Source organism: Achroia grisella, unplaced genomic scaffold, assembly GCF_030625045.1.
Source record: "Achroia grisella isolate CSIRO2021 unplaced genomic scaffold, CSIRO_AGI_Agris_v1 utg452, whole genome shotgun sequence".
NCBI lineage: Eukaryota > Metazoa > Arthropoda > Insecta > Lepidoptera > Pyralidae > Achroia > Achroia grisella.
In genome coordinates, this window is record NW_026712864.1 from 1,119,520 (window position 1) to 1,132,897 (window position 13,378).

At 33.6% G+C, this 13,378-nt stretch overlaps 1 protein-coding gene across 1 annotated transcript; it reads left to right on the plus strand.

The window, feature by feature from the left end:
• Positions 1-218: 218 nt before the first annotated feature.
• LOC131845132 (transcription initiation factor TFIID subunit 2) lies at positions 219-13,354 on the plus strand. Its single transcript, XM_059194170.1, has 19 exons — positions 219-537; positions 614-668; positions 751-914; positions 1,535-1,751; positions 2,022-2,254; positions 2,598-2,775; positions 3,484-3,753; positions 4,242-4,379; positions 4,709-4,989; positions 5,531-5,770; positions 6,156-6,405; positions 6,697-6,859; positions 7,477-7,646; positions 8,193-8,406; positions 8,807-9,008; positions 9,377-9,626; positions 11,166-11,339; positions 12,244-12,375; positions 13,042-13,354. The coding sequence occupies exons 1-19, from the start codon at positions 494-496 to the stop codon at positions 13,279-13,281; spliced, it is 3,615 nt and encodes a 1,204-aa protein (XP_059050153.1). The 5' UTR covers positions 219-493; the 3' UTR covers positions 13,282-13,354.
• Positions 13,355-13,378: the final 24 nt, after the last annotated feature.

Sequence of the window (13,378 nt, forward strand, 5' to 3'; positions counted from 1 at the left end):
ATCGAAAATGCGATGGTCTGAGTTTAGGTTCGAATCCCTGTCGGTAACCTCAGACTAAAGTCGTGTGTCAGGCGGGAGTTGTTGCATGTTTGGCTAATTGCTTCCTACAGTATTAGAGTACACCGAAAAAAAAGCCAATTGTCTCTCATAAGAAAGCACAGATTTTCATATTTGGTAGTTGACATTGATAAACTGTCAGTGTCATTGGCACTACACAAACCCACAGAATTTGTGTTATATTTATTTGATTACATCGTTTGCTTTTTGAAGTAACTTAATTAGATTTTTTCCTATATATATTTTCATTCCAGTCCTTTGATTCTTATACAGTAGCGTTGTTAATTTAATAAAAATATGTCGTATATTAGTAGTAAAATTTTAAAAGAAAGTTTGCACTAATCATCAGTATGTAAGCTCCACGCAATATGTATATATCACATTTAATTTGTTTATAATGTATTGATTGTTGTGTTAAATAATAAAATTGTTAAGGATGAAGAAAGAACGCACGGGTGATAATTGTCGTCCATTCAAATTATAAGTATAATTTTAAAAGTATACATTTGATAAGACTATGTAACTCAGATATTTAATTTTTAATTATTAAAATTACAGCTCACCAAATTTTGAGTCTGACTGGAATTAGTTTTGAGAGGAGAAGTATTATTGTGAGTAATATTTAATTAATTTCATAATGTTTTTTAATTCTTGCAGGATATTTATTTACAACGATGTATTATGATATTTCAGGGTTTTGTGGAATTAACTATAGTCCCATTAAAAGACAATTTGAGGTACATCCGCCTTAATGCTAAACAGTGTCGCATATACCGCGTCTGTTTGAATGATCAGTATGATGCTAATTTCCAGTATTTTGACCCATTCTTGGATATTTGTCAAGCAGATCCTAATACGTGAGTGTTTTTATAATGGTATGCTAGTTAGCATTATTTACTATATTTTAGGTATATATGTGTAATCAAAAATATCTTTATTCATGTGTAAATCTAATTACAGACACCTATGATAAATCAAATTTAGGTTAGACTTACAATAACATGAAAGTTATAGGAATCAGCGAAAGATGAAAATGTACTGTAGTGCATAATGCCAATACAATGAATGATGTTTAGTATTTAATGATGATGCTTGTCCATTGTGGTTAATTTTTCAGAAGTGCTTTCCAAAGGGACTGATAAAATCAAATACTTTGTTGTATGCCCGGTGCTACATCATATTGGTCCCTAATAGTACAGGGCTAACCACAGAACTATACCTGTATTCATAATTGCTACTTCATTTAACTACATTTTGTATAATTTTAATTAATGACATAAATGTCATTAATTAAAATTATACAAAATTAATAAACAAAATACATTATATTATTTGAAAATCAATTTGAATAAGTGAAATAAATGGTTTTAACAATAAGAGTATTGAATGTATTACATTTATTGTTAACATACTCAGCAATAAGATAAAAGAGCAAGAAAGTAGATGTGTATCATTATAACTTACAATTACATAACAGGAGGTCCTTGGAGATTTTCTCTCAGTACCATTTGGCTGCAGCACAAAAGATAGACCCAGACCATAACTCGGGTGAACTGCATGTACAAATCCCAGAAGATGCCGCTCACTTGATAGGAGAGGGGAGAGGCCTTAGGATCGGAATTGAATTTTCTTTGGAATCACCCCAGGGTGGCCTGCATTTTGTTGTACCTGAGGGAGAAGGAAGTTTAGTGGAGGTATGTTACAATTTTTTTTATGTAATTATAATGGGAAATAAGTTCTCTTTCTACCTATAGTTATGTGGTAATATACATGTATAATATGATGGACACCACATTGTCATGTGAGGACAATGCTACTCTTTACAAATTGGTATTTCAGAGTACTACTTTAGTACTCTGAAATGATTTTTCTATAAGCAATACATTAGCACAGCTTTTTCTGATAACTTAAATTCTTGAATTTCTTTTCATACAGTTAAAAACTGATTTCACATTGATTTATAGAAATCTGCACATATGTTTACCTATGGCCACTCTGCTCGTCTATGGTTTCCATGTGTAGACAGTTATGCAGAGCCCTGCACTTGGAAATTGGAGTTCACAGTAGATGAAAGTTTAACAGCTGTGTCTTGTGGAGAATTGGTTGATGTGGTATTCACCCCTGACCATAGACGGAAAACTTTTCACTATGTTGTTAACACACCGGCTTGTGCCCCTAATATAGCATTAGCCATTGGGTGAGTACTAAACTATCTGTAATAATATAATATGACAGTATAACTTATTAAATAAAAAAATGGAAATTGGAAATCTTATCCTTACAGAAGTCTTTTTTTACATATAGTGATTCAAAATTAAAAAATAATTTATTCATGTAGGACATTTTAGCTGCTTATGAATGTCAAGTTATTTTGTCAAGTTGATGAAAAGCATCAATCTTCTGTCAGTAGAAAATGTATCTCATAATATTACCGAAGGATTAATAATTATATATTATTATATAATTATTAATAAATTCCATAGGTAATATTTTATTATATATCCTAATTGACTTTTACTCATTGTATTTTGATTTTTCAGACCATTTGAAGCTTATGTAGACCCATTTATGAATGAATTTACACATTACTGCTTGCCAAATTTAATGCAGATATTGAAAAACACAGTTAGAACTTTACATGAGGCTGTTGGGTTCTATGAAGAGACACTGTCTACTAGATATCCATATCCATGCTATAAGCAAGTATTTGTGGACGAAGTAAGTGTAGTAAACAAGTTTTATCATGTATCTAAAATGGCAAATAAGCTAACGGTCAACATTGTTGAAAGTTCCAACTGTCGCATTGATATTTACCGTATTACGAAGAGCATGTTGTCACGTGACGCCCGCAGTACCACTAAAGCACTGTCAGTGAGAAGTATGTTGTTAAGCCTTTCCATTCGGTCATTTAACTACTCTATCTCCATTCAAATCACATCTCAGCTTAGAATGCAAGCTTTATTGCAACAATAGTTCGCATGCAGGGCATGCAGGGCATTTGTATCAAGTTTATTTAGTAAACATATATCTTTCTTTTTATTGTTTTTATGTAATTTCAATGACAAACAAGTTGATAGCCCACCTGCCTAACCGTTGCCTATATACTTTTTTTTTTACGTAATTGCAATGATGTAATAGCAAACAAGCTGACAATCCACCTGATGGTAAACAGTGACCTGAGGTAACAGTTAGTCGCCTATAAACATGAACAACATTACAGACATGACATTATCACGTATCTGTGATAACACTCAATCATTGCCATTCTAGCGGACTAAGATGTCATACATTTTATCCTGTATATGCACTGTCTAGACCCTACAATCAAAACTTGGCTTGGCTGAGACTGATGTACCCACGCAACATTTTACAGTCTTAGTTTGGTAAAAAGTTGGTTCAAAAGTCTACACTGCTTTTTATTTTCAGACAGAAGATGATGCAACTGCATACACAACTATGTCTATAATGAGCACACATCTGCTGCATTCTATAGCTATCATTGACCAGGGCTACATAAGCAGGAAGGCCATGGCACAAGCAGTAGCTGAACAATTTTTCGGGTGTTTCATCACTATGCAGAATTGGTCTGATCTGTGGCTGGCAAAGGGAATACCTGACTACTTGTGTGCCTTGTATGCGAAAAAGTGTTTTGGGAATAATGAGTATAGATATTGGATACATCAAGAGCTGCAAGAGGTATGTGGTTTTGATATAAACTGTACTGTATTCTATGGTTACAATAAAGTACCTACTCTAAGTATCATGGACTATTACCGCCATGGTCAATTCTTGATAGAGACACCATTAACAAAAAATATTCCAGAGATTCTGGGAGATATGCTCCTGCTATGTCAGAGTTGGATTTCAATAAACTCAGTGACATACCTGTATGTCACTGAGTATTACATGTAAAATGTTAACTATGCGTTAAACACGACTTTAATATTTGATACTGATTATGAGTGTATATGTGTTTATTTAAAATGCCTTCTTATTCCTGTAAATTATTAAGAAACAAATTTTAGTAGAAATTTAAATATAAAACTACAAACAATATTGTTTTCCTAATAAGTTGAGTTCATATAAATATTTTATGATACAGGCATCTGGCATCATTAGTGTATTGAACAGTATTAAGATACTAGTCAATGTTTTATGTAACTCCTGTTTTCTGGTATCATCAGGTAGTAAGTTATGAGGAACAATATGGCGGAATAGTTCTAGATCCATGGCAGCCCCCTGCTACAGGTGCGCGTGCAGACACAAAAGAATTCTATTTTCCTGTACGCAATGTGCACACCATGTCGCCAAGATATATGGAGGTAGGACAGCTATATCCATATTATTTTGTTATCTTAGACTTAGATGTTAAAGATTTTATATAAAATGTAAGTAATAAATTCTATAAATAATCTAAAGTAATAAATTTCATAACTGTATTTTTATAGTCGTAGTATAAATATTGCTGGTAGTAAAAATTGCATATACCTAAATGTTAATAGGGTAAAAAATTACATTTTGGGAAGTCCATATGTTATTATAGAAAATAATATAAACATTCGCTAGTAATCCTAGTAAAACTGATTTTATTAACTATATTAATATATTGTATATAAATTTAGGAATTAATATACACTATTTGTTACATCAGGTTATGCGTAAAAAGTCACATTTAGTTCTCCGGATGTTGGAGCAGCGTATCGGTCAAGAGCTGCTTCTACAAGTCTTTAATAAACAGCTGTCGTTAGCTACGCAAGCGGCTAATACGAAGATCGGCAGCCGCCTTTGGGGACAGTTGCTGTTGTCCACCAACTCATTTGTAAAAGCCATATTCACAGTGACAGGGAAGGATATGGCTGTGTTCGTTGACCAATGGGTACGCACTGGTGGCCACGCTAAGTTTCAATTGACATCCGTTTTCAATCGGAAAAGGTATGTCTATAGTTTAATATTAGCCCCCGAATCGTAGACTAATTTCGCTAATGATGTCCTTCCAGCCGAAAACTGCTTAAGATCTTGCATAGGAAATTTATTTTATAGATAACTTAGTTTGTGCAGGGAGCACTAGATGACGTTGTACATTCGTACTCGTAGAAGGCGATATTGTTACTAAGTTGTGTTTGATTTTAATGACCTTTACATGTTGGCACGTGGTGCTGCTCTTTAACTCACCCTGGGAACGGCAGCTGAAGTTGACTAGGCTTCATAATACTATCTGAACCATCTTAGATGTTTTCGTCAGGGTGGGTGGTGGTAAAAATTATAATTCGGTTTAAATATTGAGATATGCCAGTCAAAAAATTTTATGTGGACGCATATAGTCTCAGTTCTCAGGAAAGGCAGTGCTGGGAAATTTTAAAGGATGGCTTATGTTGATGAATAACTGGGCACATAGCCTATAGTATTATCTTTTGAAATAAACTCTCAATCTATGTACTTTCTATACTACTATTATAAGTATTATTGTTTATAGAAACACAGTTGAACTGGAGATCCGTCAAGACTGTGTCCACGACCGTGGCATCAGGAAGTATGTGGGACCGCTACTCGTTCAGTTACAAGAGTTAGATGGCACATTCAAACATACATTGCAGATTGAGAACACGGTGGTCAAAGCGGACATCACATGCCATAGCAAGAGCAGACGAAACAAGAAGAAAAAGATTCCGTTGTGTACCGGAGAGGAGGTCGATATGGATCTGTCGGCTATGGAGTAAGATTTTAATTTTTTTATTTTGCGCTTGCGCTGCCTAAATGCATTGTTATAGTAATTTCATTAAAAATTCTTTTACCATTCATCTGATCGGTCGGCCATATACCTGTTATGCCATATATAGAGTTATATAAATAAAGAAAGAAAACAGTATAATAAATTAGCAATAGTTCACAACTATATAAACTATATGCATAAGCATAAATGATATAAGATGTAGAACAGTGAAGCAATTTTTTCAACAGCTGTATAGAAATAAGTAAAAATCGTGTTTCCTAAATAAAGAATTTTGAATTTTGTTAATTATCATACGCTCTGCACTAATACGGGTAAGATCGAAAATGTGTCATTCAGAGTTTCATATGTTACAATTTTTATTTCATAGCGATTCTCCAGTCCTGTGGATCCGTCTCGACCCCGAGATGTCGCTCTTGCGTAGTACGGTGATATCCCAGCCGGACTACCAGTGGCAGTACCAATTGCGTCACGAGCGTGACGTCACCGCACAAAGCGAAGCTATAGACGCATTGCACAACTATCCAGAGTCCGCTACCAGAAAGGCTCTCACTGATACCATAGAGAATGAGCAAACATATTACAAGATACGGTGTAGGGCGGCACATTGTTTGACTAAGGTATGTGTGTATTGTGTTGGAACAGTTTTTTAACCGACTTAAAAAGGATGGAGATACTTTTCAATTGTATTTACAAAAGATTAAGAGCTCTTTTGTAAATAAAATTGGAAAATTCTTGTTGATATGATTTTGGTCAAACAGAAATTTCATAAATATTGGTTCACACATAAACAATATATTTGTTATAATTGAAAAAAATATGTACAACCCAATTTAGGACCTATTTCTTTAAGTCGGTTAATGTAATTATCTAATTTGATCGGCTAATAACTATTCTACAATACCTTGTAGGTGGCTAATGCGTTGATCAGCACATGGGCGGGTCCTCCCGCCATGCTTACAATATTCCGTAAGATGTTTGGTTCATTCGCGGCGCCTCATATTATCAAACAGAACAACTTTGACAATTTGCAACACTATTTCCTACAGAAGACTATTCCTGTTGCCATGGCCGGTGAGTGATATAATATTTATACTCTTTATTGAACAAAAATGATTGAAAATAGTAAATTATACATTAACTGATACAAAAGGCGGTCTTATCGCTAAGCAATCTCTTCTTTGCTTTGGATGTATAGAGAAAGTAAAAATAAGAGAAGGTAGGTTGGTCACGTAATAAACAAAAATAAATATATATGTCTATAAATATACATAAATATACATATTCATATCTATATAATCAAATAACGTAATATATTGTGGTTGTTAAATATAGTTTTGTACTTGTAATAGAGATATGGGAGATAAAAAAGACATGTATTTTTAATGGATGATAATGGAATGCTGCACCCACCTGTGTTAACTAACGGTTTACGTTAGCGGGGCACCAATGGAGAAGTGAAGTTAGTTACCCCATCGTGGGACATTCAGCAAGAAATTATCATGATGTCAAACTAATATACATACATTACATTATAGGAATGGGGTCATTAATCTACATTCCCACTTAAAACATATAAGACATTAATATATAAATGCGAGAGAAATATTTTTTATGTATACATATAAAGAGATCGTCAGTGCCGTGACCACATAGACAAATTATTAGTAATGTTTTTTTTTGTTTCTTAGGTCTACGGAATATACACGGCATATGTCCACCGGAGGTTGTGAGATTTTTACTTGATCTGTTTAAATATAATGACAATTCTAAAAATCACTTCTCCGATAATTATTACAAGGCGGCGCTAGTGGACGCTCTGGCAGCAACTATCACGCCAGTTATATCTGTGCTACAACCGGTAAGTAAATCAAATGAAATAAAAAATCATTTATACAAATAAGACATTTTGGACGCTTATGAACGTAATTTTTTTTGTATTATATTTTTTCCCTACCGTCCTGTTCGGTATACAGATTCAAATGAGAAGAACTGGAAAGAAATATATAGATACGTATGCATTAGGTTACTAATGGCTTAGCTTATTTTTTATAAGCAAACCTATATATATATATATATATTATTATAAAACAAAGTTAATCGTCTAATTGTTTATTAGAAATGAGTTTATTGTGGTATGTTAGGGTTGTTATTACCCTGGTACAATTCACACAGCGCCATCTAGTCCTAAGTTAAGCAGAGGTTGTGTTATGGTTATGGGTACTACGCAACTTATATATACTTACATATTTTTTTTGTAAACAATCATACTTATGAATACAAATGTTTGTACCGTGCGAGGAATTGAACCCGCGACCATCAGAAGTATAGCGATGTGCTAAACCGCTAAACCATGGAAGTCGTGAATTGAATTAAATAAATAATATCGATAAAATAAATTGTACAGGGCGCTCCAATAACAGCTGATTCTCTATCAGCTGACACTCGCCTAGTATTAGAGGAGATTACACGAGTATTGAACTTGGAGAAAGTACTACCGTGCTATAAGAATACGGTTAGTGTCAGCTGTTTGCGGGCGGTAAGACGTTTGCAACAATGCGGACATCTGCCCAGTATACCGACTATATTCAGAGCTTATGCACAGTATGGACAATATATCGGTGAGTTTTATACAATTCTATCTGATGTTTATCAACCGACCAACACAACGAAACACTCGACGGATTTGATTGACGGATTCGTGATTACTTTTAGCTTCCTTTGCGATTGTTTTATTCTATAAATACTGTTGCTAACATATGAGATGTTATTATTTAGGTAATGTTATCATTTTCTATTACAATACTAGCGACTCGCCCAGATTCGTTCGGGTATTTAATTTATTTTACACAAAACCTGAACGAATTATTCACCTAAAGTTTCCTCAGAAATTACTCTTTATGGATAGAAACCGCAACAAAATCTGCTCTGTGCTTGAGATTATCTTCATAATTGTGATCTGGTCTACGAGACCATATAACAGGAGATTTTTTTGATACGTTGTTTAAAATGTAATCGCAGATGTCCGGCTGGCCGCATTCGAGTGTTTGGTAGACTTTGTACGAGTGGATGGTAAACCGGAGGACCTCTCGTATTTATTGACGGCATTAGAAGGGGATCCAGATCCGGCCGTGCGGCACGGTTTAGCTCGATTACTCATAAGTAATCCGCCTTTTGAGCGTGCCCAGAGACACCGGCTCGATACTGAAGCCGTAGTACACAGGTATACACTAATCTTTACAGAACAAATGGAATAGAATAAGTCGCTCTATCGGGTTCATACTCACATCCTGACAGTAGTAAAAGAAAAAAATCGAAAGTCCTTAGTACATGCATATTTATTTGAATAATAATTATTTTTTGATAAAAATATAGAAAGCTGACATTTTAATTGATACTATATTATTTTTATGAACCGATAATAGTTCATAATTAATTTGTAAGAATGCAAAGGAATAATTTATACTCAGACATCTTTAAGGATTTGTTTGTGTACTGTCGAATTATAATATTTTTTATAGAATAGATTTTGTTTACTTTTTGTACACATTATATATTAAATTAATATGATTTGTTGTTTCGTATTCGCAGATTATGGAACAATGTAAATAGTCATTTATCAAACGATGCAAGACTACGTTGCGACCTTGTAGATCTCTACTACACACTTTACGGACCAAAAAGGCCTATATGTGTACCATTACCAGAGATTCAGGCTATGATGAAACAGATGCACCATAAAGAGCGCGAGAGACTCGAACGGGAAAGGGAGAGGGAGAGGGAAAGAGAGCGGCAAAAGGAGTTAGAAGTAAAACCTGTTATTAAGAAAGAGATTGAAGACGTGAGTAAATACATACCTATATATTTATACATTATTATTCTTAGAACATTTATAGAAAAACGTCATAAAATATAAATAGTTTTTTTTTAACTTTTAATTGAGATGAATCTAAGAAAAAGAGATATTAAATTTCCTAAAATAAAAAAGTCACACATAATTGTAATAGATAACCTTTCTAATACAATTCATTACGATTGTTAAAATGTCGTTGCCTTACTTTATCAAGTAGGTACATTTAGATAGTGAAATAATACAACTGTGTGTGTACCTTCTTTGTTTGTATAAATACTGCCAGAAGTTCTACTAATACATACACTTAAGTATATAAGCTATAAATATTAATTATGGTTTCCTATTTCTGGACATAAATTTGCTCAATACTTTCCACCATGTGCTACCTTTTGATATTAGTAGCCTTGTAAATCGCTACTGTACTAGGTGAAGACACCTCTAGATTTAGAACTAGAACATTTATTTTCGCTAATAATGGAATAAATAAAATATACAATATGGCAATATTGCCGGTTTTTAAGAGATATCGCCAATTATGTACAATATATTCTATTAAAGTGTTATAACAGATGCAGACTGTAAAAAGTTGTCTGCGTGAGAACCTCACTCTTACTTGTTTCAACCTCCAAGCAGCTTGCTATATAGTGATGACTGACTCATCCGTCATACTCGTGAACGAGTACTGCTTGTAGGGACTGGTCTGCTCTTATAACTACGACTGATTTAATCTTATTGTGTTCTTACATTTAACCCTAATAAATTAGTGCTGATTGGTAGTTTGTATTCACACGTTTCGAATTGTATAATGTGAACTTACAAGGATTGTTTAAAAGAGCAACACACAAGAACAGCTTTTCGAATGAGCGCTAGATTAAGAAAAAACATTGTTATGACTATTCAAAAGTGCTTAAATTAAGTTTATTTGCATAAATGATTTTCTATTCTATAGACTATGTTTCGCTTGTAGGGTCAGATTATATAGTGACATTATCGGATAAGAGCCATGACATGTTAGTCCTCTGAAATGGCAACGCGTTAGTGGTATCACTGGTGACACATAATAACCTAATGTCCGTAGTGTTATTAATATATATAGCCGACGGTTACAGCTTACTAACCGTGAGCCGTCCGTGAGCCGGTGAGCCATCAGCATGTTTGCCATTCTAATTACGTAATTAAGTATTATAGTACAGCTGTGGTCTACGGTGCCGTGGCTGAGGGCCTCGGTGGTCTAACGGCTTAGCACATCGCCTTGCATCATATGGTCGCAGGTTTGGACACAGTACAAAAAATGTATTTATAAGTATGATTGTTTGTATTGGTCTGGGTTTACTGTGTATATTATTTAGGTATTTACAAAAAAAATGCATTTAAGTATTTATATCGATTTGGCTTAGTTTGGCACTAGATATATGTTGTGTGAATTAATCTGGTGTTATTATTATTATTTGTATGCATTTTAAAAAATGAACTTACAATTGTAGGATTTGAATATGTCTGATGATGTAACTTTTATATTATTTATAGGTAAAATATGGTTCCGAAATTGGACACCTTACGGAATCAGGGTCCATTGTGCCCCCATTGTCGGAATCTGAGCGTACCGGCCATATACTGCCAGTACCGATCTCCAGCATCAAAGAAGAAGACGTGAAAGTCGATGTTACTACCGTTCATGATATGCCCGGAGCTGTTTTTAGTGTAAGTGTTTATATATATAGTGTAGTGTGTATATGTGTGTAGTTTTAGTGTATATGTTTTGTAGTGTGCCATTTAGGGGTTTTTGGTTGGTCATCATGAAATAATTATGGCATATGCTGACGGGGTGGTGATTAGACCCTTTGTGGGAGTAGTATATAGAAGGCCAACTCAACAGGACGTTATAAATAAAAACAATTATCGGAATCCCCCATATGACACGAGTATTCCCCCATATAACGCGGGAATTTTCCACGATATATTTCTGTACTGTAAAATTATAAATTTTAATTTAATTTTATATTATTTGTATAGTTTATAATTATAATATAGTTTTTTCTTAATATTCGATTTTATTCCCCTTAAGCGGGAAAAGTTAAACGTGAATAATTTATAGGTAACATGTTATATGCGGTAGTAAAAACGCGTTATACAGGTATACTCCTACAACGCGTTTTTCTATAACGCGGAACCAAAATACAGTGTTATAGGGGGTTTGCTGTATTAGTTTACCTCAATAAGGATTAATTAATATCGCTTACGCGTTCTTGTCCTATATACTTTTGAAAAATCGCATGGGCAAATTGATGGGAAAAACATTTTTTCTATTATGTGAAAGGTAAGATTGGGCAATGTAATTCTGACACTAGCATAACTCCTTAATCTATGCTCAATTACATTACAGAAGACTTAATTACGCAATAAATTATTGTGCGGACTGTTTAATATTTTCCATGCAATTTCTTCATGTTTTCTCACCACTTAAATCTTCCTTGGAGCTCTACAAATATTGCAAAACCATAATTAGCAAAATTAGTCCATCGGTTTTAGAGTTTTAGCGAGACTAACGGACAGCAATTAATTTTTATATATATAGATAAGATTAAATATTTCTTATTATTATTAGGACGCTGCAAAGAGAGAGTTCACATCAGATAATGCTGTAGCGTTACCCGGCATCCCGGGAACTTCGGGACCAATAGGTTTTGAACCTGGAATGTTCCGACATGACATCACAGATGAAATGGGCGCACCAAAGGTAAAACATATCTTAATCTTAATAATATTATTATTAATTAATATTATAAATGCGAATTTTGTAAGTATGTAAGTATTTTGATGTTTGTTAAAAAAATACGGAACGGATTTTAATGAAACTTTATAGTAATATAAGCTGTATCAGAATAACATATAGGCTATGTTCTTTTATTGAAATTGTTACAGCTATACACAATATTTTTTTTCATTACTTTATTAAGTTTTATAATAGTTTCATCATTTTATTTCTTATGTAAATATGTATAATGTTATAACATCTAATTTATAGCGAAATATTGACACACATAATATATGTAGTTGCAGAATATATAATCAGTGATAGTGTTTATTTAATTTGTTAGGCTATTAATAATACGTATTTCTTATTACATTTTCTCTCCATTATCAAGTATACCATCATTATAAATGCGCATATTATTATTACAAGATTAGTTTGTTGCATTTATACAAATCAACAGATCTAAATGTATCGTCAATATTTGTGTTGTGCGGTGCACAACTGGGTGTAACTGGGTTGTAATTTTATGAATAATAATAATTACTCTGGATAATTTATACACTGTTATCCAGGTCCAAACGTAAAAAAATAAACATTCTCATCATCCTTACTACATATAATACCTATTACCTATATCTTTAAATATAGGCAAAGAAAAAGAAGAAGGACAAGAAAAAGCATAAACACAAACACAAGCATAAGCACAGCAGCAAGGATAAATCGTCCAAAGACAAGGAGCACAAAGATAGATCTCTACCGCCCCGGCCGCCCTCTAGCACAGATCACCTCAAGATTAAAGAGGAAACTCGGGAAACGCTCAGTTCGTTTAGCTCAAGTCAAAGCCCATCGGAAGATGTCTCGTCGATGCCAAGCAATATGAGTTTTTAAGACCATATCATACTGAACTTGATTATAATTATAAATATAAAAATAAATACTTCCACAAATCGATGTATTTATCCTTATATATACCGATACCTACTAG